At 45.6% G+C, this 27,865-nt stretch overlaps 3 protein-coding genes across 9 annotated transcripts in view; 1 reads left to right on the top strand and 2 right to left on the bottom strand.

Annotated features, from left to right (window-relative positions):
• The window catches only part of DYNC1H1 (dynein cytoplasmic 1 heavy chain 1), a 58,861-nt gene extending 54,351 nt beyond the window's left edge, over positions 1–4,510 (top strand). Inside the window, exons 74-78 of the mRNA XM_081867405.1 lie at positions 116–269; positions 791–933; positions 2,375–2,543; positions 3,823–3,950; positions 4,064–4,510. Of these exons, the coding sequence (XP_081723531.1) occupies positions 116–269; positions 791–933; positions 2,375–2,543; positions 3,823–3,950; positions 4,064–4,192 (723 nt within the window). The 3' untranslated portion in view covers positions 4,193–4,510. The remainder of the gene's footprint in view (positions 1–115; positions 270–790; positions 934–2,374; positions 2,544–3,822; positions 3,951–4,063) is intronic.
• A 182-nt stretch (positions 4,511–4,692) lies between these two features.
• Positions 4,693–13,118, bottom strand: LOC309338197 (uncharacterized protein). The gene is made up of 5 exons (XM_081855206.1): positions 12,947–13,118; positions 11,860–11,930; positions 10,067–10,120; positions 6,850–6,903; positions 4,693–6,114 (listed from the first exon to the last, which is right to left on the bottom strand). The coding sequence occupies exons 1-5, from the start codon at positions 13,020–13,022 to the stop codon at positions 5,689–5,691; spliced, it is 681 nt and encodes a 226-aa protein (XP_081711332.1). The 5' UTR covers positions 13,023–13,118; the 3' UTR covers positions 4,693–5,688.
• Positions 13,119–14,637: 1,519 nt separating this feature from the next.
• Positions 14,638–25,974, bottom strand: LOC309343818 (uncharacterized protein). 7 transcript variants are annotated; one of them, XM_081865889.1, is made up of 7 exons: positions 25,847–25,974; positions 24,392–24,457; positions 23,393–23,446; positions 21,259–21,322; positions 19,291–19,404; positions 16,608–17,141; positions 14,638–14,793 (listed from the first exon to the last, which is right to left on the bottom strand). In XM_081865889.1, the coding sequence occupies exons 2-6, from the start codon at positions 24,443–24,445 to the stop codon at positions 16,609–16,611; spliced, it is 819 nt and encodes a 272-aa protein (XP_081722015.1). In that variant the 5' UTR covers positions 24,446–24,457; positions 25,847–25,974; the 3' UTR covers positions 14,638–14,793; position 16,608. The 7 variants fall into 7 exon arrangements, with proteins under 7 accessions (XP_081722015.1, XP_081722016.1, XP_081722013.1 ...); XM_081865890.1 differs by having other exon boundaries at positions 23,393–23,443; XM_081865887.1 differs by having other exon boundaries at positions 16,608–17,148; positions 21,263–21,322; positions 25,847–25,973.
• Between the last annotated feature and the right edge of the window lie 1,891 nt (positions 25,975–27,865).

Raw genomic sequence — 27,865 nt, 5'->3', positions numbered from 1 at the left:
AAAGTTACTGATGGTGCTTCTCGGAAGGATAGTGCTAGGATATTCCTGCTCTCACAATTCAGTTGCCAGGATTTTCTCCACTTACTAACACTTTGCTCTTCCTTTGGAAACCAAGGATCCTTTGTTCAGATTCTTTGAGAGAGAAGTGAAGATGGGAGCCAAACTCCTTCAGGACGTTCGTCAAGATCTTGCAGATGTGGTTCAAGTGTGCGAGGGGAAGAAGAAGCAGACCAACTATCTGCGGACGCTTATTAATGAACTAGTGAAAGGTGGGCTGTTCTACACGATTGTTTAAAACGCACACGCACAGCTTCCTGAATTAAGATGCTGCTGAAAGAAAGAAAACAGAAGGTCTAAGGGGGGGTCTCTTTCTTAGCTGTGGTGTTGTGCCTATGGGATGGGATTAAACCAAGTACCTACGTTCAACTAAACCTGCTGCCAAATCATAAATCCGGCTTGGTGGTTGGTTGTTTTTTCACGTTACAGAATCCCATCCATAGATTCTGCAGTCGCCGGTGCTTAATTTAGTATCTTTCCATTTTACACACAAGAGTTTTCAGTGTAAATGTTGAGTGTTTGGAAGTTAACATAAATGCCATGATAAAGTAATTTAATTGCTGTAATTACCTTCTGGTGGTTGTTTTTTGTGTGTGTGTGTGTGTGTTTGTGTTTTCTTTTAATGTGTTCAGTGTTTGCTTATAGGGAAACTATCAATGAAGGACAGAGACCATCCAGTTGTGACTAGTCTTTTGCTCACAAAAAATACAGCGTTTTCATACTTTCTCTCTAGGCATCTTGCCTCGCAGCTGGTCTCACTACACTGTGCCTGCTGGCATGACGGTCATCCAGTGGGTGTCTGACTTCAGTGAGCGCATTAAGCAGCTACAGAGCATTTCCCAGGCAGCTGCTGCAGGTGGAGCAAAAGAACTGAAGGTAGGCAATAAAGTGTTTCGTAGTGGTTGAATTCATTACCGGTAATGTGAGAATACACATGAGATGAGTTTCAACTCCTCTGGCTTTTATGTGAAATGTGAAGACTACATCAGGGGTGGAAAAGCATGTTCCTTGGAGAAGATAGAGGATAATAAATACACTCAGCTGATTCCTAGGGAAGCAGTGAAGCCCTGGTTCTGTAACCCCTCTACTGATGAAGTCTCTTCCATAGTTTTCCAAGCACCGCTTTTTTAGTTATGTACAATGCTGTCACCATATGGATCACATCTCACCATAACAGTAATATATACGTGCTTGTATAGCATATTCTCATATGCTGTTTGAGAAGGGGTATCCTCATTTTTAACGCGCTGCTAAGGAAGTGTGGGCGTCTGTATTTCCACTCACACAGATCTGCTTAAATCCATTTTGTGGGACTGGTGAGGCCAGTAGCTTCCAGGGTCAGAGGGAAGGCAGAAAGCGCTTCCCTGTCAGTAGCTAAACTGCTCAGACCCTGAGGGTGCAGAGTATGCACCTAAAATGATTGGGCAAAGAGAGATAAGAATAAGTCTGTATATGACTCACCAGCAAGCCTGGGCAATAGGTCACCTAGAACCGGTATGAGGAGCAGACTGCGATGTTGGTTTTACTCAGCGGTATATCACTCCCGTCAAGAGTTTCTTCCTCCAGCAGGCGCTGCTAGCAGAGGGACTCGGGAGCAACGGCAGTTTCACCGGTGGTAATATCACTGAGTGAAACCACCATCCCACTCTGCCCTTATAGGATGGAGAGGGAGAAACAAGCTGTATCAGAGAGGCATTGATACAGTCTGTTCCTCCCTCTGCATCTTTAATCTGCTCGACTGAGGAGTGTGCAGCTGTCCCTTGCCTCAGTCAAGCAGTTAAAGGAGCCCAGACGTCCTGTGCATGAATGGTGAGAGCACCCGGCCTATCTCAGCTGGGGGGAGGAGGAAACCTTCCCTCCCCTCAGCTGAGCGGCGCAAATGAGCTGCATTGTCCAGCCTGCGAGCCTGAAACCGCCTCAGTTCTTGAGGTGAGAACAGGGGCAATTTCACCCGGTGTCTCGCAGGCAGAGGCCAATGCACCTTGTTTTTTCAACATTACGGTATACAGTGGTACCTCTGGTTACGAACTTAATTCATTCCGGAGGTCCGTTCTTAACCTGAGGTAACACTTTAGCTAATGGGGCCTCCCGCTGCCGCTGCGCCACTGCTGCACAAATTCTGTTCTCATCCTGAAGGATATGTAACCCGAGGTAGCACTGTATCGCCAAACCACAATGTTTGGTTGGGGATACAGCATGATGTTGAAAAGCTAATATAGCCCAGCCCTGCTCACCAAGTCTTCACCTGCAGGCCTCTGGTACTGATCCAATGAATGAAGTTGTGTCAAACAAACTCTGCTGTGGATTTGCTTAACAGAACATCCATGTATGCCTGGGAGGCCTATTTGTACCTGAGGCCTACATCACAGCTACAAGGCAGTATGTGGCTCAAGCCAACAGCTGGTCTCTTGAAGAACTCTGCCTAGAAGTCAACGTTACAACAACTCAGAATGCAGTGTTGGATGCTTGCAGTTTTGGAGTAACAGGTTAGTTGGAGCAACCGTCTCAAGGGTGACATTGAGGAAATACTCTTCATGCTGAAACGTTCCAGTTTCTTAATGGGTGTAAAAGTTAACACAACATACAGAGTATACAGCAGCAAAGTAATTTTGTGTGCAAAAGACTGTGAGGTTAGATTGCACATGCATTCAGTTGTGCTGAAGTGGTGTTCCATTAACATTTTGGGGGTATGTGTGGCAGGTCTTCATCTTACACCTCTTCAGGGGTCTTTAATGGAGACAGGTGTGTGCCACAGTGGCTGTGGCAAAGATTCCAGGTATCTGCAGATTCCTTTGGCTTCATGTATGCAGTTAGGTGACATTGCATTCTGTCCGTGCCAAGATCAGACAAATTTCCAAGACTGCATCTAGCTGCCATGCAAGTATGAAATCTAGCCATCCTGAAGTGAACACATAATCATTGGAGGTTTTTAAAGCAGAGATAGGGTGGCCATCCGTCATAGTTACTTTAGTTGAGATGACTCTCGGGGTCCCTTCAAACTCTACAATTCTATGTGCTTCGCTTCTAAGGAGACTTTATATGAAATGGTGAATCCACAAAATACCGTATTTTTCGTCCCATAGGACGCACCTAGTTTCTTGGGGAAATAAAGGAAAAAAATTTCCCCTTTATTTCCCCCCCAAAAGCAGGTCGGGGAAACCGAACCAGGTCGAGGAACGGCGCTGCGCCTCCCTGCTGTCCCCCGAGCTTGTGGGGCTGGCTGATGTCTGCCTCAGGCGGCAGGCTGCTATCCGCAGCGTAGGGAGCCCTGCGGGGAACTCCTGCAGGGCTCCCCACGCTGCGGATGTCTGTCCGGCCCGCGGGGCGCTCTGCTTCAGGGCGCCCCGCCCGCCGGGCGGCAGGCTGCTATCCACAGCGTGGGGAGCCCTGCAGGGAACTCCCACAGGGCTGCCTAGGCTGCGGATGTGTTCCCGAAGCGCCGGGCGCTCTGCTTTCAGGGCGCCCGACGCTCCAGGAAGCAGGCTGCTATCCGCAGCCTAGACAGCCCTGCGGGACCTCCTGCAAGGCTGCCTAGGCTGCGGATGTCTTCCTGAAGCCTGGAGAGCGAGAGGGGTCGGTGCGCACCGACCCCTCTTGCTCTCCAAGCTTCAGCGAAAGCCTGCATTCACCCCATAGGACGCACCCAGATTTCCCCTTCATTTTTGGAGGGGGAAAAGTGTGTCCTATGGGGCGAAAAATACGGTAACAGACTTTAATATACTTCACGGCTGACATTTAAACATCCCTCTCTTTTTAACTCAATAGGCCTGAAGCTTCAAGGAGCCACATGCAACAACAACAAGCTATCGCTTTCCAATGCTATTTCAACGGTCTTGCCCATAACTCAGCTTCGCTGGATCAAACAGACAAATGCTGATAAAAAGTCTAATGTGGTAAGTAATGTGATCTGTTGAGTCTCGTGCTTTTCAGTCGTACCTGCTGTTTATGCTCTCCTCGTGATTCACTTCCTCCTCTTCACCTTGTACTGAACCTGTTTGTTTTGCAGGTGACATTACCTGTTTATCTGAACTTCACTCGTGCTGATCTGATCTTCACGGTTGACTTTGAAATTGCCACCAAGGAAGACCCTCGTAGCTTCTATGAACGTGGTGTGGCTGTCCTGTGTACTGAGTAAAAAGGAACCTGTAACCAGCATTCAAGCATTTTTGCATCTCGAATCTAGTTCTAGAAGGCTGTTTTAACACTGCAAAGCATAGTTATGTTGTCAAATGGTTATGTAGAGGAGAGTAAGATGGATGTATCTGAAACATGCTTAGATGTTGACTGTTGGATTGCAAGGCATAGTTAAGTTTTCAGATGCTGTATAGAGGTGGCTAAGAAAGATTTATGTTTGAAAAGTAACTGGAAGGACTGTCAGAAGGATTTGTTGTTTGTGGATTGTTCTAGATTGGTGTACTAATGTCAGATGCTTAAATAAAACTTTACAGCACGATTTCTTGTTTTATGGGGGGTTTTTCAGTGCCTTATTCACTTGTCAAGATCATGAGAATAAACCAACAAGAGAGAGAAAGCGAAGTTCAAAAAGTAAGTGTACTGCAATCCTATCTTGAAATAGTCTCTATAGCAGGAGAGAGTCCACATTGATGTGCTAGCTTGAGTTATATAGTCCAACCTGATAGCTTGGAATAAATTTATTCCTTCAATTCAGCTTTTACAGTAAGTTTTTCAAAATAGGCTCTAGAACAAGCTTGCCTTCCAACTCTTGTTGGACTCCCATCAACCCCTGTAAGCATGACCAATGGCTGGGAATTGTTGTAGTCAAAAACAACTGGAGGGCAACAGATTGGGGGGCACTTTTCTAGAGCTATTTATTTCATTATCTAAAATCTGAGCCACCTTCAGGGAGGCTCGCAATAATAAAATTGCACTAAAATAATTTAAAACACTATGGCCTATTGCACACAGCAAGTTAGCAAGGTGAAGAAAGCTCAGTTAAGTGGGAAAAGGGGGCATCAGCTGCTTCTGGCACAAGGGCTGGTGAATACTGCTATATCAGTGGGGTGCAAGAAATGCATGGTGTTATTGAGATTTCCGCACTAAAGGGATAGCAATTGTTCTTGGTAAATTCTCTGCGATTTGGTATCTTCCAAACTGCCTTTATTACCAGGCGACTGACACTAGCAAAGCCAGGAGTAGCAAGGCAGTCAGTTGGGGATTAGAACATAGATGGTTAGTTTGATGTAACAAGGCTGTCTAGTCCAGCATTTGGTCTTCAAATAATGACCAGCGTATAGTGTGGCCTGCTTTCAGGCAGGACAGAATCATGCCATGTTTGCCCTTGACATCCCAGTAACCAGCAGTTCATAACACTATTATTGTGAAGACTATTCAGCGTGGAGAAACAGTATAAAAATGTTCTCACAAACACTGCTTCCTCACTGATAAGACAGAAATCATCTTCTAGCGTGAACTTCCTTTTTAGTGCTACGTGTTCCTAACTTTCCAAAACTTTTGCGATTACCTTTTTTGTGTAATGTGGCCTTGCAAGAACAATGAAGTGCTTAAATGTTAAAAAGACTTGCACACTTGTGGGCTCCACCTAATTTATTTTTACAACAGGCATTGTTTTCATCCACAGACATAGGTAGATTGCAGTTAGGCTACACAAACTCAAGTCATCCGCAATTTCTTCCTTGGCGTTTCTCCAGCACTGTCTAGGACAGCCCTCCCTTGCTTCCTCTTGACCTTAAGAATTTCACGCAGATTATCACAATCGGCCAACATCGGGTGTAGCACAAAATCACAAGGTGATATTTTAGAGAGAACAGCATGCTTTGAATGACCTGGCCCAGGAAACCAGGAAGGTTCTGTGGTCATCTGCAATACTTCAGCTGCTTCATTCAGTTGAGGTTCATCCTCACGAGTTACAATTAGGGGGCTTTCCATGGGTGCGAAGGCAGAGAGGGGTTCTGGGCCTTCTGAAAGAACACTGTCTTCTGTGCTCAGATGCTTCAGAAAGATCACCCTACTCAACTCAAGGGAGCCCAAACTACTGTTGGAGTTGCCTTCATCATCACCATCATAAGGATCCATGAACTAAAGCAACAGACACAGCAAAAGACTTCACTTAACAAGAGAGAAAGTTCCTTCTCAGCAGCCAACTTTCGGGAAAGAGTCCCTGAAACTAGATAGGATTTGCACATAACACTTAAGCTGTGGTTTGTTTAGCCCAGGCTAAGGTGGCTTGTTTCAACATCAGAACCAGCTCAGAATGCTAACGCTGGTTTCTTAAAACAACCCAATATGTGGCACCAATATCCAACTGAAAAGTTCTGCCAGTGCAAGGACTTTTGTGCTCAGTCTTGTTTAACCATGATTTGTTTGGCCACCCTACCCAGATGCTACAGAGTCACGGGGCAAGGGCAGCTGGAAACCCAGCTTTGGAAAACTTAAGCTGTGGCTCATTTGCTAGCCTGTGAGATAACTTGTGGTTTTTTAAACAAACTGGTTAAAACATTCACACTTAGTGGCTTAGCATTGCGTGTAAATGATTTAAAGAACTGTTGCATTAATCTGATGCATTAATCAGACAACGAACTACTACTAAATAGTCAACCTCGGATAACTTTGGAAAAATTCCACCCTGATCTAAGCCTAATAGTGGAAGCAAGAAAGTATCCCACTTTAATAATACAATATAATACAGGCACCTGTTGAATGCATTTTTGTTTGAAAACACATTCTGCAGAGGTATTCATAAAAGTGGAGTGGTGCCAAAGCTGGCAAAGCAAAATTCCATTGGAGGGCAGAGAATAGATATTAAAAACTTACTTGAAGTTTCGTTCTCTCCCGGGATCCTGCCAAAAGCGCACTCTTGGGCGGCACCTGTTTTGGATAAGACACTTTCTGATGTGTATATAGCACGTGGTTAAAGCCTGACTGCTCAAAGCTTAGCACATTCAAACTATGCAGGTTCACTGTGTGCATGTGCTCCCAACTGTCCCTATATACCAGGAACAGTTTGGAGTTTTAGCTAGCTGCCCCTAGCAAAGTAATTGCCCCCGTTTTAAAATTTGGGAGTGTGTTTTCAAAATGTTTCTGTAAGATGCAAGAGTTGCCATTCTTCAGCACTTGTCTGCACTTCCCCTTGCCATCTAGAATGGGGGTAAATCTAGGCATGGGGCGCAAGTGCGCCTTATCTCTAGTGCAGATGCAAGGGTGTTAAGGTACCGTTAAGGTACACATTCTCTACTTTCGCATTCTTTAGCTAGCAATTTTGACCTCTTAAGGTACTCTGAATACCTCCTTTTTCCAACAAGCCCTTTAAAGTGCAGATTTGTATCCCTGTCTGTGCTCAACTATACAGCTGCAAATATGTTTTAAGTGCATTATCCAAAGCGACACTAGAGCTAACTGCAAATTCAATATATATTTTAAAACCTTTTTTAAAAGCATTTTCACAGCATTTTTTAATATGTGTCTAGATTCCACCTGTATCTGCATTGGATACAAAGTTGTTTTATGTATGCTGCAAATCATTATGAGATGTTTCGTAGCCAACAATTCAATAAAATACTCTACTACAATGGCATTGCTAGCTGAAAGAACCAAATCCCTTATTGCATTCAAATTCAGTGCAGGGCAGGCTATGACCAACAAGCAGCCCAATGCAACAAGCAGACGCCATAAAAGACCCACAAACTGTAGCAGCCTGAGCTGGATTCAGGGTCTTGTCTCCAATTCTGTATTCCATGGGTAGGCAAACTAAGGCCCAGGGGCGATGTACGCCTTATAAAGCCAGCCTGAAGACAGTCCGGGAATCAGCATGTTTTTACATGAGTAGAATGTGTGCTTTTTAAAAAAAAACATCTCTGGGTTATTTGTGGGGCATAGGAATTCATTCATTTTCCCCCAAAAAATATAGTCCGGCCCACCACAAGGTCTGAGGGACAGTGGACTGGCCCCCTGCTGAAAAAGTTTGCTAACCCCTGGACTATGCTCTGCTTTCAAGGGAGACCTTTGCTGCTTAGTACTGTATTTGCTTTTCTGCTATACTGTACATGTATTGGCCAGCGGCAACCTTGAAGATAAGTGCTAGCCAATCTAAGTACACAACCAAATGCACCGCGCAGCAACCCGGAGATACAAAACGCTTGGCTAAAAGCTTCACTTTCTGGAGCCCAAAGGCAAAATGTAATTTAATAGCCTCGTGGAAACCCATTATACTGCCCTTTTAAGATAACCACTTATCAATTGCTTTCCATAAGGTGTTTAGGGAGATAGTTAGGAGCAATCTGTACCAGGGAATAAGCAGGCACTGGAGCAGGCAAAGTGCTTAATCTACTTCCATGTTATCACTGGGGGGCGGGGGTGAATTTCTAATTCAGCTCAACCAGCAGAGCAAAGACTCGGCAGAAGAGTTCTGTGACCTGGAGCTTATTTCTCAATTGTTTGCTAGTACAAGGTGCAAACAAATGCATCAGAATTCATCCGCGTGACCAAGAGGAGCCTCATACAACGTTGAGATGAAAGAAGTTGTTTCAGGTTGCTGAGCAACTATAAGTCGCTTTGGGTCACTTTTTTTTTTTAAGAAAAGGAACTAATGAATAATGATACTAATAATATTGTATTGGTGCCAAGTCTCTAGCACTGCAAAGCTGGACGCTCAGAGGGCTGGGTGTGATGATGCCACAAGATGGTACCATAGGGTTGCCAACTCTTAAGAGAGAGAAAAACGGATGCAAAGAGCAAGGGATGTGGACCAGTTGAATGGGGGTGGAAACAGACAACATTCTGCAGGTGGAAATAACAGGGTTCTTTGGGGTTTTGGCTGCAGGGTGGGGAGAACGCTACAAATTTTCATTTTGGGGAGTGGGGGGGGGAATGTTCTCTCTTTTAGGGTATTTTTTTAAAAGTCACATTTTAAAATATTACTGCAAAACTCCTAGACCCACAATTCAAAGGAAGGAGGTGGTCTTATAGATGAACATGAGATTTAAACTTGCTGCCCTGAGCATTTGACTGCAAAAAATCTGAGTCTCAGGAGCCAAAGCCTAGGACTCAACAACCCGAAGTGTGTATGTCTATGTCAGGGGTCAGCAAGGTTTACCTTGCCTGGGCTGGTTCACTCCAGCGGAGATCCCTCCATGGGCTGGATCGTGAGCGCCCATGCCAGCAATTTTCGGCATCTGCATCTGCGCAGACGCAATTTTCAGCACTGCAGAAGCAAGGCGCTGCGCCGGTTTAGCTCAGCGCGCAGGGACTCGCCGAGAGGGTGGCTCAGTTTGGGGGCGGCTTGTGGGCCGGTTAAGCGACCCCCGTGGGCCGCTTGTGGCCCATGGGCCTTAGGTTGCCGACCCCTGGTCTATGTCTTTGCATGCCTGCATGTGCACCATCTACCTTCTTTGAAGCGCTAGTCCTATTGAGAGTAGACCCATTGAAATGAATGGACATGGTTAACTTACACCCATTAATTTCAATGCATTCACTCCAAGTTGGGCTTTGTTGAATGCCCACAACCCTACAGGGTGCTATTCTCCTAACAACATGCTACATCTTTAAGTGTTAAAAGTGTTGAGCAACTTCTATTAAATATATATATATCATAGGGTGTACCCTATTACACACACACACACACACACACTCTAAATTTATTGGAACCACTTCATCACCACACAAGGCTTTCAAAGGGAAAGCCTTACTTGGGAGTAAATTGAATTCAATAGGACTTAAATCTGACTAGAAATGGTTGGGACTGTGTTGCAATTAAACTTATACAGTGGTACCTCGGGTTAAGTACTTACCGTAATTCGTTCTGGAGGCCCGTTCTTAACCTGAAACCGTTCTTAACCTGAAGCACCACTTTAGCTAATGGGGCCTCCCGCTGCTGCCACACCACCGCTGCGCGATTTCTGTTCTCATCCTGAAGCAAAGTTCTTAATCCGAGGTACTATTTCTGGGTTAGCTGAGTCCGTAATCTGACGCGTCTGTAACCCGAGGTACCACTGTATAGCTTTTGGATGGATAAAACTTTGTATCTATATATTACCTCAATGTCGGTATCTGATTCAGATTCACTGCTGTACTCAACAGTACACTTTTGCTGTGAAAGAGAACAGCTGGTGAATACAAGGGGATTTCGTTTAATATTCTTAAAACACTTCAGTCCTGCTGCCCGCAACCTTAGCTTCCAAAAAACCTCCCACTGCCAAGCACACTAAACAGTCTTCCTCAATTTCCCATTCAACACCTGAAAACTATTCGCTTTGCCCAGATTTAAACAAACAGGCAGAGTAGTTTGCCATTTGGAGCAACTGTTGTTCCACAGTTCCTACCCATGCATGATGCAATACCGAAATAGCGGTGGACAACAAAAGAGGTTTAAAGATGCTCTCAAAGGCAAATCTTAAAAAAAAATGTAGTATAAGCTCTGATAACTGGAGGGAAACTGGCCTGCAAGCGCTCTAGTTGGAGAACAGGCTTTACCAAAGGTGTCATGGGCTTTGAAGACACTCAAACTCAGGATGAAAGAGAGAAATGTGCTAAGAGGAAGGCACGCTTGGCAAACCCTCACCATGATCAACTCCCACCTGGAAACCTATGTGGAAGGACTTGTGGATCCTGAATTGGCCTCCAGTGTCACTTACTCGTTAAGACAGTGTTCATGGAAGACAATCTTACTCTGCTACGAGTGGTCGCCAAAGAAGATGATGCAATTATTCTTCAGGAAAATTTAAGAAACACAAGGAAGCTGCCTTATCCCATCGGCCCATCTAACTCAGTTCTGCCCACACAAATTGGCAGTGGCTCTGCCAGGTTTCAGATAAGTTGCGGACCTACTGTGATGGCTACCAGCAGCTAGGAATCACAGGTGAGCCGAGTGCAATTCTGCTCCTGTCAGCTCATGGACTTCCCGCAGGCAAGTCGCTCCTTCCCGCCATTTTCATGGGTGGAAAGAAGCATGTGTGTGTTTAAAGGGTGGCAATCAAGTGCTGCGCCACTGACATTGGCACGAAGGAATTTTAGCACAACATGGCGGTATTTCAAGCAAAAAGCCTGCGTTCCATAATGCGACAGGGTGTAAAAGGAATGTAATAAATTGGGACTATGACTAGGAAAACTAATGCAATAATCCTCATGTCTGAACACAGCCTATGGGTTTGTACACCCTCTTGTTTACATCTAGGCCCTGCCTGCTGCTGTTTTGTGGAGAAGTGTATGCAATCCATATCCTACACCTATCTTATCATTTTTTAAAAAATGAAATACCGTGTTTTGATGTGTTTTCCCCCAAACCACCTTCAATCCAAACTGAGAAAGAGTTTGCATTTTAAACCAGTAATGTGTGCACAGGCTAGGATTTGCGAGACAAGGGTTCAAATCCCAGCTTGGCCATAAAACTCACTGGGTGACCCCCCTGGGCCAGGCCACTGTCTCTCAGCCCAACCCACCTCAGGGGGACAAAATGGGAAGTGGGAGGTCAGAACCATATATGTCACTTGGAGCTCAGGTGTAAAACTGGTGTAGAAATAAATAAATGGAAGGTGCAAAAGCACAAGAAAATTTTTAAACTTTGTCAAGGATTAAGAGGGATGCACAACATCAGCTCTAGGCCTGGTGAGAGGATTCCATGTTACCTCAAGCAGCTCTTGGGGTCTTGGCTCGTCACTTGCAGCCGTTCCCACCTCACATTTCACAGGTGGCTCAAATTAAGCTGCTTCATCCCAGTCACAAGGCTCAGCAGGGTTTACCAGTGCAATCAAAGCCATCCCTAGGCCAGGTGAGGCCACTCCTTGCTAAGTTTTGTGTTTTCAAATCAGCATTTTAAAGTGAAAATCTTACCATGTACTTCTGAGCTAATTGCTCTATATCATCAGGTTTCCCCCCTGGATTCAGAAGATCACATGAATCTACTACAGAAGAAGGGGAAAGTGTTTGGTTAGGGGGAGAAATCAGCTCTTAAACCAGTGAGCAGCTGTGTTTGGCCTCCCTTCTCTTTCTCAATCTCCTGAAACAAATTTAAGCAAATGTGGTATGGAACATCGCCTGAAAGGTTTATATTAGAAACATTTTCAGCTGTTTCTATAAGTGGATCTGTTTTCACGTGTTTCTTGCTTTATGGTCCTGATATATTTGTTTTAGAACTCTATAGTTTATTGTTGTAACTGACCCTGGGACCTTAATGGTAAAGGGCCAACAAGTTTTTAAAAATAAAACAGATTTAAGGATCACTGCTCTTTGACATAGAGGCTGAACTGAACACACAGAAGGTAAAATTCACACAAACTGTTTATTTTTATTTTTATTTTACTTTGGAGCAGCACACAGAGCAAAATTTGAGCTCTGTCTTATTTGTTGTGCCAATATGCCATGTGAGGCTGGCAGTGGCGTAGCGTGGGGGGTGCAGGGGGGGCCGGCCGCACCGGGCGCAACATCTGGGGTTAGGGCAAATCCACGGGTTAGGGGGCGCAAATCCACGGGTTAGGGGGCGCAAATCCACGGGTTAGGGGGCGCAAATTACTTGCCTTGCCCCGGGTGCTGACAACCCACGCTACGCCACTGGAGGCTGGCTTTCCAAAATACATGCTTTTCCATTCGGTTCCATACAAACTGGCAATGCTATCAAAAGACTCCACCCCAAAAAGTTACCATGAGCTTTTTTATTATTATTAAAAGGATTCTTTTGCCATCTGTTTAGCACTGCTGAGAAAAAGGGAAAAAAATAGTTACTGTCTGATCCTAGGGCTAGGCCCATCAAATTCCATATGAGATACTCCAAATGCAAAAGATTACAGCTTTATAACCCAAATAGCTACACCTTACTTGCAACAAGCTGTTGACCTTATGGGGACTAACGTTTAGCTCAAGTGAATTAGGACAGTTGCAAAATCGGAACAGGTATTGATACCAGTTCCCTCCATCCCCGTACCTGTCATAAAATTCCCACTTTGGTGTATTTTTCTCCTCTTCCTCCTCTTCCGCTTCTTTTCTTCCACAGATGTCATCCTGTCTCCAGCAGTGTTCTGTGGTCTCACCAGTCACCACCCATAATTATAACCTTAACTACTTGCACCTGACCTCCAAATTTCTATAGGTAGGGATGGTGTGACAGCATTGTGGTAGCTGAACTGCATGTTGGGATTTGTAGTTAAAGGCCCCCCCCCAAAAGAAATCAGAGGGGGAAAGGGGGAAATGGGCTTGGAGAAGGGTGGGGTTTAGCTTTTATTTCAGTTCTGAGTGAGTTGTTGGAAAATTAATATTAAAAAACTAAGCATTTTCCTCTGCCATTTTGGATTTCTTAAAACAATTTGGTGTTGTAGGTGGGACGGCTCGTGTCAGGAGGAAGCCAGCAGTAAATCACACTGTACAAGTGGAGTTAACTCTTCATCAGCAAAAATACCATTTGTCAGACCTAATGAGCATGGCAACTCCTCCTCAATAGGTCTTGCCCCCATGGAGCAGTTGTTGAGACTGAAGGTCCCCAGCTCTCCAGGGTTTCTTCTAAGCAATTGGAGACTGTGTGTGTGCATCACCAACGTCTCCTCCACCCTTTTTACGCCTCTTCTAGTTCTGGGAAGCAAGCAGGGAGGGGAGGTTTTCGCAACAGGAAGGGAGACACGCATTGCTCTTCACCAGCCTGACTTATCTTTGCCTCTTGACTTGCCTCCCCCCCCCCCCCCCCCGCTGCTTCAACTTCTGCCTCTAATTCTAGACTTCTCTCTGCCATGGACTCTTCCCAGCTCACTAAGCCCTGTTGCTCTTCAGCCTCCCTCTTATGAGAGGAGGAATCACTTGTTTCTTGCCCTTGGTGCCGCAAAAAAGGTTTCCAAGAGCCCTTGAAAGACATTGAAGCCGGGTTTACCATGCTGCCACATCACCATTCCAGTTGCCAAATTTTGCACATGGCCACTTTTTAGCTTTGGTTGTTTTGTCAGCTCAAAACACACCTATGGCAGCATTGGAGGGGAACAGAGGAGAATGAAAGAGCTGAGGAAGGCTTCAAACGACAACAAATAACTTGCAGAAGGAAGAAAAACAGGCAGGGAAAATCAGATGAAAACCGCTGAGAATAATCTGTGGAAATCAGGGAAGGAGAAAGTTGATAAGCTGATCTTCTTAGGTGTGGTAGGGAGAGAAACTGGAGGAAGAGGCTTGGGGTGCTGCCTGCCACTGCAATTTGGACCACGTGACCCTCTACTAGGTTGTGTGGGGGCTGTTGACCCATTGTCTTCTGGACACCTGCATGCCAACCTGGGGACAAGATGCCTCATTTGAATCCCTGCATCATGTCAAAGTAGCATTAACATTGGAGGACATAGATCTGTTCAACTTATCCACACTTTCATTGGTCCTGAGATTTCTAGTCACAGGGTTTAGAGAGGCTTTTCTTTTGTCCTGCATTTTCACCAGGAAAACCCACTGTTTACTGCTGAATTGGAACAAATGTCAATTCACAGAAAACCCAATCGGCATTTGTTCCGATTCAGTAGTAAACAGTGGGTGTTCTGGGGGGGGGGGCAAAGGTCTCTCAGACCCTTGACTAGAACTCACAGAACAAAAGAAATTGTGGACGAGTCTTTAGTTTAAGAGGGGACAAACAAAAAAACAACAACCCTTGAGTGACAGCTTTCTTCTTTCCCAACGTATGGTTTATTTCACTGGTGCCATTTTAAGACATGCTTATTTGAGAAACTACGAAAATCCATTTATACCCAGCAGAGAGAGAGAGAGCGCAGAAAAGTACCCAAGGTAGCCAGGTGATTCATTTCAGCATCACTGCAGAATTGGAAGGAAACATTAGTGAGACACTCCCAGCCACGCAATCTCCACAAAACTAAAGCATTAAACTATGTGGGACTTGGGTGCTTCCTCATCGTAAGATTGCAGGTGCACAGAGCTAGAACAGGACAACAGAAACAATGAACGCAGGAAGATGCTTTTACCCAAGTCGGGTTATTGGTCTGTCTGGCTCAATAGGTCTACACCATGGGTAGGCAAACTAAGGCCCGGGGGCCAGATCCGGCCCAACTGCCTTCTAAATCTGGCCCATGGATAGTCCGGGAATCAGCGTGTTTTTACATGAGTAGAATGTGTCAAATGCATTTCTGGGTTATTTGTGGGGCCTGCCTAGTGTTTTTACATGAGTAGAATGTGTGCTTTTATTTCAAATGCATCTCTGGGTTATTTGTGGGGCATAGGAATTCATTCATATTTTTTTTCAAAATATAGTCCGGCCCCCCACAAGGTCTGAGGGACAGTGGACCGGCCCCTGCTGAAGAAGTTTGCTGACCCCTAGTCTACACCTATCAGCATCAGCTCTCTAGGGTTCCAGGTGCGATCCTTTCTCCCATCCCTACACTGATATGCTGAGGACAGAACCCAGGACCTTTTGCATAAATCACCATGTCTAAGCTGCCAGGGAGTGTCCCAGGGTGTGGTCCGAAGGTCCACCTCTTTGTTGAAGCCAAGCGTGTTTGGGTCAGTGTGCGGATGGATGACCACTTTGGGATGACCACATCCTGCCTTGGGTTCCATGATGGGAAGAGGGTGAGTTATGCATGCGTGTGAAAGTAAATAGATAAATAAAACAGCGCACCTTCCATATGAGCAGTGCTTTTCTTCTGGGGGGATGCATACCCCTAAACATTTTGTGAATCTTTGTACTTTTGTCCATTTACTGTATTTATTTCCCCTGATTTGAACTATAAAATGGTTATTTTCTTGAGTCAAAATGAGAGTACCCCTAAACTTTAGAAGAAAAAGCACTGCGTATGAGGATAAGCTAAATCAGCTAGGGGCTTAGAAAACAGATGACAGAGGAACATGTTAAACATAGTGTGGAGAAGCAGAGCATTTTCTACCTCGCAGTACCAGAACCTTGCTCACCCAACGGAACTAATCAGTGGTAGGTTTTATATGTCAGATTCTTCATGTGCTTATGCCCTTGGGGAAGACTTCAGTCGGAAAGCATTTAGACCTAATCAAAAACACTTCCCCTTTTCCGCCCTGCAGTACTCTATCTGTCTGTCTCTTTCCATTTTTTTGCTTGCTACCCAAGCCAGAGAGTTCCTGGGCTGAATGGACTGGCAGAAGCAGAAACCCATTGGGTTCCACCACAAGGAGCTCCCATGTCTTCTCCTAGGTCTCTCTGCAAGGCAATGGTGGCTGGACCCTGTTCAGACTGGTAGGGCAGGAGGAAGCCAACAGTAGTAGGAGCCAGAGTCAACAATAGGCAGACCCAACGGCAGCCATTGCCAACAAACTCTAGTTTTGTGCCCATCCTGCTACCTGCTGAGCTCTACATGGGCAACATGTTACTAAGGAGGAAGAAGCCAGCACCTAGGCCCACCCTTCTGGACTTGGTTGCAAGAATGCAGGCCAGTCCAGTGGGCTGAGGGCAGACAGAGGTAGATAGGACAGTGGCACTCGCCCTGATGCACCAACCTCCAGTGAGAGAAGGTATGCAAGGAGGACAACAGAGAAGAGGTAGTGCCCAGACAGAGAATTTCCTTCTTCCACTGCCCTGCCCACAGTTCTATCACGGTTCCTATTTGTTACACATCACAGCAAACAAGAGCCCATTCTGCTACCTCAAGTCTGGGTGGTGCGCAGTTTCTTTTGCCGTAGCGTTTCCCCAACCCGCTCTAGAATCGGGATGTCCTTTGACTTCCTGACAACTGTTTCGTCAAGCATAACAATGTCGCCATCCAGAGGTTGCGGCAAAGGAGCCACAGGTGAAGTTGGCGAGAGTCCCACAGCTTCCGAAGGCTCCACATCCATGAGCAAGGCGAGGTCGGGCACCAGCCCCTGAACTTCCGCCTCCGAGTCTTTCGGAAGCTCAGAGCCCTTTGGAATTATTCCGGGCAGATTGGTCGCCGTCCCTGTAGAGAGACTTCCGTTTGCTCTTTGGGCATTGCTGCTGGGTTCCATATCAATGTCATCGTGCCTTCTTGTTGATGGAGGAATCCACCTTGCAGGCATTGGGAAGTGTTCTGATGCTTCCCCTCCCGATCCAATCAAGTGCATTGTAGGAGTGCACGCTGCTTGGGGCCTTCTGTCGCTAGGAAGGTCCGCATTGAACTCAGGGTGAATTGAGAGCTCTTCCCAGAATCTGCCACCGGAATCTGGAGGCTAGCACAATGACAAAACACTGTACCATCATACAAATACAAGACGTGCTCATTTACCCAAGTGGAATGAGAGATACAGAGAGAGAGAGAGAGAGAGAGAGAGAGAGAGAGAGAGAGATACAGAGAGAGAGAGAGAGAGAATGTGTACATATATTATATGTCTGCACAGGTAAAGGTAAAGGGACCCCTGACCATTAGGTCCAGTCATGACCGACTCTGGGGTTGCGGCACTCATCTCGCTTTATTGGCCGAGGGAGCCGGCGTTTGTCCGCAAACAGCTCATGACTAAGCCGCTTCTGGCGAACCAGAGCAGCGCACGGAAACGCCATTTACCTACCCGCCAGAGCAGTACCTATTTATCTACTTGCACTTTGACGTGCTTTCGAACTGCTAGGTTGGCAGGAGCAGGGACCGAAGAATGGGAGCTCACCCCATCGCGGGGATTCAAACCGCCGACCTTCTGATCGGCAAGTCCTAGGTTCTGTGGTTTAAACCACAGCGCCACCCGCATCCATAGAGGATATCTAAAGCATTCGGGTATGCAAGTTTCCATATGTTTTACAATGTGCAGCTAGGGATGGATGGAACAGCTCATGAAGAAGGTACGCCCCTCCGACATAATGCTGGACAGTTTCTCACCTGCTTAACTATTGCCAAGGACTCTAATCAATTCTATATTCTATTATAAGGTCCCTGGGGCAGAAACCTCTTTTTCTGTATAAAGCACCAAGTTGCAGGTGGACAGGACTCAGCCCAGGACCGCTTGCATGCAAAGCCTGCACTGCAACCAGCAAGTTGCAACTCTTTCCCACTTTTAAGGGGATTACGGTAGATAAGGCTCCGTCCATAGGAGCACACTACCTCCAGGATCAGACTGCCAACAATGCCTCTGAATACTAGTTACTGGAGACAGCAGCAGGAGACGGACACTTCCCTTATGTGTTGCGTGGGATGCTGGACTAGCCAGGCCTTTAGACGGAGTGGTAGGGCTGCCTTTATGTTCTTTTGGGGAAAGGCATTTTCACGGAATCGTAGAGTTGGAAGGGACCACAAGGGTCATCCAGTCCAGCCCCCAGCAATGCAGGAATCTTTTGTTCCATGTGTGGCTCGAACCCACAACCCTGAGATTATGAGTTCTCATGCTCTACCAGCTGCGCTACCTGTAAGGGGGGAAGTGGGGAAACACTCTTCTCTAATGCATTTTAAAAAATACATTCTTGTTACGATGAACGTGAAGGCAGGCTACTCTGCCAGTGGGTTCACAGAGTCACCCTCCCTGAAGCTGAAGGTGCATCTCCTGCAGTTTAAGTCTCCCAAGCTTAAATCGCTAGCTCAGCTCTTCATACACTCACGAGATTTGCAGCTGCACCACCGAGACCTGAACAACTTCTTAAGGAAGCTGCTTGCCTGCCCTAATTCACCCTGCAGCCCTGGTGAGAGATGAAACTGGGGAGTGTCTCTTTTCAAAGCCGCAGAGCTTCATTCAATTCAGGGAACATCCAGGGATTAGCCCAGGATGTGCTTCTATGCTAAGAACTGAGCCCTCCACCCCATTCCTTCATTCATATGCTTCTAACTTCACTTTCAATCAAATGCCTCCAAGGCAGCCAACAAGACATACAAATTATGCCATACAAAAATGTGCATATATGTATATTCCTATAAATGTTAATTACAAGCAACATGAATCCTTGCACAGTGAATTTCACAACTGATCAGAGATGTGAACTTGCATTCTACATCACCCTTTGCTAGGTCTGTATTCTATGACCATCAGGCAATAATGGGTGTGTTTTGTGGAAGATATAGATAGAGCAACAGAGCTGCCTGCCATTAAGGACTTTTCATGGAGTGGGGGCGTGCAATAGCTATGGACGCAGGGAGAGGACTATCAGGTGGTCAGGTGACAAAGAGGACACAGGGCTCCTTCACTTTTAATAGCTGTACATGAGGCAGGATTTTCCACTGCTTCTACAACCCAACTATTAAAGGAGAAACAGCCCTTGTTCCACCTGACCAAACTTGGTTACAATAAGCCCCCCTCCCCATTTCAAATTTTGCTATTGCGCCACTGTGCATTCCTACATTTTCCCAGGCCTTGTACCCCCCTCTTCCCTCAAACAAGAGAGCACCCTCAGGGCACCTTGTGATGAAAAGCTGCACTTCTCTTCCTCAGCTTCATGGAACCGGTCGTGCAAATCACACTGAACGCTCCCTTGGTGCAGTTTCTTCTCTTCCGCTGTACATCTGCCATGGACTGGAGGGGAAACACTTGTTTATTGCATGGTTACTGCTGCACAAAGAGAGGAAGTTACCTTTTTCTCCTTGTGCAGCAGAACATTCTCCTGCCCTCCTCTCCTTGTTTACATGTCCCTCTAAATCTCTCATGGGTTTTTCACAGTGCAGGGCATGCAGGGGCAGAGGGGGGGGGGGAATCCTGTTGCACTAGTGCAAATGTTACTGGTTTTTGTTTAATGTATATCTTGCATGGGTGGCGCTGTGAGTTAAACCACAGAGCCTAGGACTTGCAGATGAGAAGGTTGGCGGTTCGAATCCCCGTGACAGGGTGAGCTCCCGTTGCTCGGTCCCTGCTCCTGCCAACCTAGCAGTTCGAAAGCACCTCAAAGTGCAAGTAGATAAATAGGTACTGCTCCGGCAGGTAGGTACACGGCGTTTCCGTGCGCTGCTTTGGTTCGCCAAGAAGCGGCTTAGTCATGCTGGCCACATGACCCAGAAGCTGTACGCCGGCTCCCTCAGCCAATAAAGCGAGATGAGCGCCACAACCCCAGAGTCGTTCGCGACTGGACCTAATGGTCAGGGGTCCCTGGGAGCAGGGACCAAGCAACGGGAGCTCACCCCGTTCTGGGGATTCGAACCGCTGACCTTCTGATAGGCAAGCCCAAGGCTCTGTGGTTTAGACCACAGCGCCACCCGCTGAGAAACAACAACTGGGAAACACTTTCCTGCGAGCACTACAATTGGAGAACAGCCTTTACCAAAGGTGTCGTGGGCTTTGAAGACACTTGAACTCAGGATGCAAGGGAGAACCATGCTAAGAGGAAGGCACGCTTGGCAAATCCACACTGTAATCAACTCCTGCCCGGAAACCAACATCCCCACTGTGGAAGGACGTGTGGATCCAGAATAGGCCTCCATCAGTCACTTACAGACTCACTGTTAAAACTGTGTGTATGGAAGACAGTGGCTCCCAGTACGTTTCCAAGCACCAACAAGTGTTGGTGTTGGTGCTGACCTTTAAAGCCCTAAACGGCCTTGGACCAGTATACCTGAAGGAGCATCTGCACCCCCATCATTCTGCCCGGACACTGAGGTCCAGCTCCGAGGGCCTTCTGGCGGTTCCCTCATTGCGAGAAGTGAGGTTACAAGGAACTAGGCAGAGGGCCTTCTCGGTAGTGGCGCCCACACTGTGGAACACGCTCCCTTCAGATATGAAGGAAATAAGCAGCTATTCTATCCTTAAAAGACATCTGAAGGCAGTCCTGTTCAGGGAAGTTTTTAATATTTAATGCTGTACTGTTTTTAACACTTGATTGGGAGCCGCCCAGAGTGGCTGAGGAAACAGCCAGGTGGGCGGGGTATAAATTATTATTATTATTATTATTATTATTATTATTATTATTATTATTATTATTATATTTTCACAGTAATTCTTTTTTTAAAAAATAAATGAACTGTGCCCCCTCAGTTTGGCACCCTGAACTGCGCACACCTTCCTATATCCAGCACTGACTGTGGATAGCACATTGTCCAAAGTATTGACTTAAACCTTTAGGATACAAAACGTGATCAAATTCTGAGCCTTTCCAGACCAGGTAAGTGTTGGTTGTTGGTTGTTGAATACCGCCCAATATTTGTGAGCCGTGATCTAAGCACAACCCTTTCCAAACTGTTCATTATTCCAAAAGGGAAGTATCAGTGAATCTCACACATGGTGGAAATCCCCTTTTGTAGGCAACTGTCAAAACTGCAGGAGCCCTGTAGTCAACGTGCCCCTAAGTTCAGAAAACGATAGTGTGGACATACACAATTGAAGATAGTTGCTACAGAGTTTTATATAACAAAGCTGGGAAGGAAAAAAAGAAGTACAAACCTACTTGATGAGCCAGATCGCCAGTTCTTTCTAGGAGTTCATCTGTGGGCATATAGATGACATCCTGTTTCAGAAATAATTACATCGTAAATAGAAGAACTTCTTAGAATAGGAAAGCAGCTGCCTAAGTCACAGCTAAAGCTCCCTGAAATGTGGCAATAATGAATGTGAATTGCTTGAAATAGCTTTTGTAAAAACTTAGTTGTAATACCGTACTGGCCTGAATATAAGCCTCATTTCCCCCCCAAATTCTGAGCATGAGAAGTTAAAGTGCGGCTTAAACTCGCGACCTTACAAAAATTGGCTTTTATGATATCGCTGCTGAAACACACATATGGTAAAACGGAACAGGTGTGAGTGCCTGCAAACTTTTAAGGTAGAGGATTATATCCCGGTAAATGTATTTTTTTCTTCCCCCACCCCCTTGAATTTTAAAGGTGTGGCTTATATTCGGTTGCGGCTTACATTCGGGCCAATATGGTACTTGCCTGACTGAAGAAATTTAACATGTGAAGTGGGAAGGTGCAAAGACAACACAAGGGTGACAGAAGAGGGGTTTTCAGCAGGTGTCACTTGTATGGACAGGTAAACTGGCTGAAATCCCCTCTGTTAAAGGTGCAGGAGTTCTGTTCTCCCCCCGCCCTCCCTCCTGCATCTGGCCACTCTGTTAACATGCAATCCTAAACAGGTTTGCTCTCCAATAATAGTGGTTAGGATTGCAGCCTGGAGATGCTAATCCTGTGCTTCGCTTACCTGAAAGTAAGCCCCATTGAACTCAACAAGTTATATATCTGAGCAGAGATGTATAGGATTGTGCTGCAAGTTATTAAACTGTATGCATTTTTGTGGATTAATGAATTACCGTATTTTTTGCTCTATAAGACTCACTTTTTCCCTCCTAAAAAGTAAGGGGAAATGTGTGTGCGTCTTATGGAGCGAATGCAGGCTGCGCAGCTATCCCAGAAGCCAGAACAGCAAGAGGGATTGCTGCTTTCACTGCGCAGCGATCCCTCTTGCTGTTCTGGCTTCTGAGATTCAGAATATATATTTTTCTTGTTTTCCTCCTCCAAAAACTAGGTGCGTCTTGTGGTCTGGTGCGTCTTATAGAGCGAAAAATACGGTAATCTGCACGAATTTGCATATTAATACAATGCTTCTGAAGACAGAAAGCACACTTTGTGTTCAGAAGATGCCCCCATTTGTGGCACTGGTACCAACTTCAAAAACAGTCTCCTGTGTGTAAGAGAATAGTCAATGCATATTCTAAGTTGGTGCCTGCCACCTAGTTTTTTTATAATAAAATGTTACAAAGGTTATTGTACCTTTTCTAGCATTCAAAATAATATTTTAAAATTATTTAAATTTTGCTGCTGAATTAATCAAGGACACCTTTTCATTCAATTAAAAGATTTGGTGTTACTTAATGTAGTAGATTGGTGGGACGTGGGTGGCGCTGTGGGTTAAACCATAGAGCCTAGGACTTGCCGATCAGAAGGTCGGCGGTTCAAATCCCCGCGACGGGGTGAGCTCCCGTTGCTTGGTCCCTGCTCCTGCAAACCTAGCAGTTCAAAAGCACATCAAAGTGCAAGTAGATAAATAGGTACCGCTCCGGTGGGAAGGTAAATGGCGTTTCCGTGTGCTGCTCTGGTTCGCCAGAAGCAGCTTAGTCATGCTGGCCACATGACCCGGAGGTTGTACGCCGGCTCCCTCAGCCAATAAAGCGAGATGAGCGCCGCAACCTCAGAGTCGGTCACGATTGGACCTAATGGTCAGGGGTCCCTTTACCTTTACCTTTAATGTAGTAGATGAAACAACTACTGTTTAGTTGAGTAGCCTGTTGGTGACAATAAATCTCTTAATAAAAACAGTGCATCCCTTAGAATATTAGAATTATTATCCTGTTGATCAGTTATACAATTATCTAATTATCTGGCATGGCAGATAATACCCTGAGCTCCAAACTTCATTCCCCTGAGTATGAATATTATTGGAAAGCAAGCGCTACATTTAAGGAAATATTCCTCTCTTGAAAACATTGCTTTGTACTGCCAAAAAAGACCCCTCTATTCTTCTTTGCATCATTAGCAGTATACAGAGAAGAGGCACAATTGCCTGGAAATGAAGCAGTCATTACCTTAAGGTTGGTGTCAGAAGCTGGTCTTGTCCCAGACTCCACTGTGCATTTCTGCTTTTGGGAAAAAAGAACATAGAGGCAATATTGTAAATGGCCACAAATGGCAACAAACTTCTCTAAAGTTGAAGAAATTCAAAATACATAGGATGATTTTTTTAAAAAATGAATTTTAGTTGGATAGAATGCCCAAGTTAAAAGAGTGCTGGCTTTTTGTTTCGGACAAGAATGGAGTTTGAAACTAGCCTTTTTGTATACCAATAGCTTAGTAACTTTTACCCTCTTGTAACCAGGCAGCACTTCACTGCCTGTGCAACTTTTTCTGACTGCTATATGGAAAAACACATGAATCTGAATTTTGGAGAGTTTTGTAAGTAAACTATTTTATGACTTGCCAAACGTGATCTATTTGTGTGCTTGCTAGGGAAGTGAGATATATTGGGGTTCACTGGGAAAGGCACATTTAAGAAGTTTTACAGCCTATATTTCCATGCTTTGCTGTCTTTTTGGTGCTATTAAATTTTTGTTGGGGTTCTCTTACCCAAAAGCATTTGGCCAAAACTTAGGCCTCGGCTTCCAGGATTCCAATGAATTGTTATGAGGATAAAATAGTGCATCCATTTATGCTGCCCTACGCTCTTTAGAGAAAGGCTAGGATGAACATTTTATAAATAAATATTTTCAACTTTATTTTCACTACTTTTTAAAGACTAGGCAGCTCTGTTAATCTGAATATATTTGAGGAGGATGAGGATGGTGATGATAGGAGGAGAAAAGGAAGGAGAATTTATTTTATAAATATTAGAAAACAACATCTTCTGTGATCTGGAATGTATAGACCAGTGTTTCCCAATCCTGAATCTCCAGCTGTTTTTGGACTATGATTCCCATCATCCCTGACCACTGGATGGGAGTTGTGGTCCAAAAACAGCTGGAGACCCAATTTTGGGAAACATTGATATAGACAGAAGAAAACCCCATAGAGTTAAATAAGGAATTTACCATAAATCTATGCCTTAGTCCCTCCATGTTGTCTGGAGATTTGGCAACATCCATCAGAGCAGAAGTCTAAAACAAAGGTTTAATAGAGAACTTTGCTGAAAAGGACCAGTTTTACCATGTTCCTAAATATAAACAATTTCATTGAGTATTTCCATTCATCTTTGTAACTGGCAAACTACTTCATGGCTTAACCTCTTGGTACCCACTTCTGCTCTTTTTGCCTCCTGAGTAGGAAGCCAAACTCATGAAAGGTGCTGTTTTTTAATGCTGATGACCTCAGCCCATTGTGACACAATGCACAGCTCCAAAATAAATCGCCTCTCCTGAGCTAATCATGTTTTCCTAGAGCAAAACCAAATATACCGTACTTTTCCGTGTATAAGACTAGGTTTTCTTAATTTAAAATTATGTGAAAAACTGTGGGTCATCATATACACGGTTAGTGAATGGTAGGGATTTATTAAATTGGAGTCCCTAACAATAGGGAGCGTCTTATATATGGGGACGTGTTATACCTGGAAAAATACAGTAGTTTGTTAAGGGTGCTGACCTCACAGACCTATAATTCCCAGCAGCCTTAATAAAATACAGTCAAATCTCGTTCTACATCCGCCTCCGCTTGCGTCCGCTTCGGCGAACGTCCGCAGCAAACCTGGAAGTACCAGAACGGGTTACTTCTGGGTTCGCCACTCACGCATGTGCAGAATCGCTAAATCATGCTGCGCGTGTGCAGATGCGGCACTTCGATGTGCGTCATTTTCAGGTTGCGGCGGTGCCTCCAGAACAGATCCCCGTCATAACCCAAGGTTCCACTGTAGTATTCTCAGGATTCCTCATTACATAACCTTGACACAACTATTGTTGTGCACCAACCCAATCTACAATTGAAAGAATATCCTTATTTTCTAAGGAGTGTTGGAGGCTAGTTATCCTCTTCTGAATAAACTTGTTTGCAAGTACAGTCCACCAGGCTTGCTCTGTTCCTAGGACAAACAGGAGCACTTCCACAAGCTGGGGGGGGGGGGAGTATATAGCTTATGTGCCTGACCACAAACTTTGCAGAAGACTCAGGCAGTAATGAGAAAGGCATCCACCTGCTGGCTGTCAGGGTGAACAATGCTAGCCTTCCTCTGCTAACAGTACAGTGGTACCTCAGGTTACATACGCTTCAGGTTACAGACTCTGCTAATCCAGAAATAGTGCTTCAGGTTAAGAACTTTGCTTCAGGATGAGAACAGAAATCGTGTGACGGCGGTGTGGCAGCAGTGGGAGGCCCCATTAGCTAAAGTGGTGCTTCAGGTTAAGAACAGTTTCAGGTTAAGTACGGAGCTCCGGAACGAATTAAGTACTTAACCCAAGGTACCACTGTACTGTGATTCTGACATCTACTGATTTTAGTGTCAACAGTAGGATCTGCATCTCCAAACCAGGAAACAATTACATCTAGAAACCTACCTTTGGGTCATTTTTAATTCTGTTAGACACCAAGTCTAACAGAACTTGCCTTTGCGAAGGCGGCACCTCTCACACCAAGGCAATCTGTTCCATGCCACGCTCACAACTATGGTAACAGAACTGTGGCACATGATACACTATGACATCACCACTGGCATGGAAAGCTTATCTACATAAGCGTATCCCAGAAAACCACTCAGCCACCCGCCTGTATTGTTTTCACTCTCTTCTCCTGGGCTGAGCATGAATTGGATATAGTTGCAGAAGTGTGTCTCTCTGAGTGTCTCTCTCTCTCTCAGTGACTGGAAGGGAGAGACACACTGCTATGCCAGCAGAACGGCCGCTGTATCCTTTGCATGCTCAGCCCAGGAGAAGTGAGAGTGAAAACAAGACAGACGGTCCGGGTGTGTTTAAATGAAAGAGATATTCCAAGTCTCCTGAGGGGGCAAGAAGCATTCGCTTCCTGCATTGCCCTTGCTCAGCGTTCTAAGGCTCTTTTGTCGAGAAAGCTGCTTAGGTGTTGGAATCAGAGCGGCTAATGGTCCTGGCCTGGGACTTAATGGCGCCATGTTGTCTGGCGTCCTCTCACTGCTGCGCGGGAGATGATGCCTCATTTTCTGAGCTACAGCAGCTTGAGGTCCTTGCACAGTGCTTGGGAAGGCCGCAAGGAAGCCATGCTCAAGCCCTTGTGAGTTGCCATTCTAATATTACTACTGCTGCTGCTTTGTTCATTTTGTTACTGGATGGTTTGTGGTTGTAGTTTTATGATTTGTAACAAGCAGTGCTTTTTTTCTGGGGGGACACAGGGGTACGCATACCCCTAAACATTTTGTGAATCTAAGTTTGGCCTCATTGAGGGGACGCGGGTGGCGCTGTGGGTAAAACCTCAGCACCTAGGACTTGCCGATTGCATGGTCGGCGGTTCGAATCCCCGCGGTGGGGTGCGCTCCCGTTGTTCGGTCCCAGCACCTGCCAACCTAGCAGTTCGAAAGCACCTCCTGCTGCAAGTAGATAAATAGGGACTGCGCTGGCTCGCCAGATGCAGCTTGTCACGCTGGCCACGTGACCCGAAGTGTCTGCGGACAGCGCTGGCTCCCGGCCTATAGAGTGAGATGAGCGCACAACCCTAGAGTCTGGCAAGACTGGCCCGTACGGGCAGGGGTACCTTTACCTTTTTACCTTATATCAATATGAGTAGGAAAAGGAGTACCCCTAAACATTTTAAGGGAAAAAAGCACTGGTAATAAGTATGTGCTTTGTTTTTAATTGCTGTATTTTTGCAACCCACCCTAGATTCATAGAACTGAAGAGTTGGAAGGGATCACAACTCATCTAGTCCAAATCCCTGCAATGCAGGAATCTTAACTGAAGAATCCCTGACAGATGGCCATCCAACCTCTGCTTAAACACCTCTAGTGAAGGAGAATCCACCACCTTCAGATGGAATCTGCTGCGCTATGGGAACAGCTCTTACCATCAGAAAGTTTTTCCTAACCGTTAGCTGGAATCTCCTTTTTTGTAATTCAAGGTATAGATCCTACCCTCTGGAGCAGAACTGGCCCCATTTGGTAAAAAGGGAGCTGTAAGTATTCATCATCATATCATCCTATTTGTTATTCAGTCTTGTTATGTAGAACATAAGTCTTCCTGGACCACTTGGTGTCATTTGATACCAACCAAGGTAACCTTCTGAATTGCTCATTTGGGTTTGGCATGAAGGCACTGCTTTATGGTGGGGTTCTGCTCACTCCTGGACAGTTGTTCTCAGAAGAATGGTGCTGGGGGACTTTTGCTCTGCCCCATCTACATGAAACCACTGGAAGAAGTCATCATGAGGGTAGGGTTGCGGTCTCATCTCTGTGCTGTTCTATGTCTCTTTTCCATTTTCTGATCCCAGGGAGGCAGTACTGTAGAAGTTCTAAACTGGTACTTGGGAGTTGTTTTGCGGATGGGCAAGGGCAAAATTCCAAGGAAAAATCCCGAGTAGGATGCAGGTGCTGTGGGCTGGGATACCATATG

Source organism: Podarcis erhardii, assembly GCF_964252035.2.
Source record: "Podarcis erhardii genome assembly, chromosome: 1".
Taxonomy (NCBI): Eukaryota; Metazoa; Chordata; class Lepidosauria; order Squamata; family Lacertidae; genus Podarcis; species Podarcis erhardii.
Note: the sequence above shows the minus strand (reverse complement) of the source record. Positions and strands in the feature narration are given on the sequence as shown.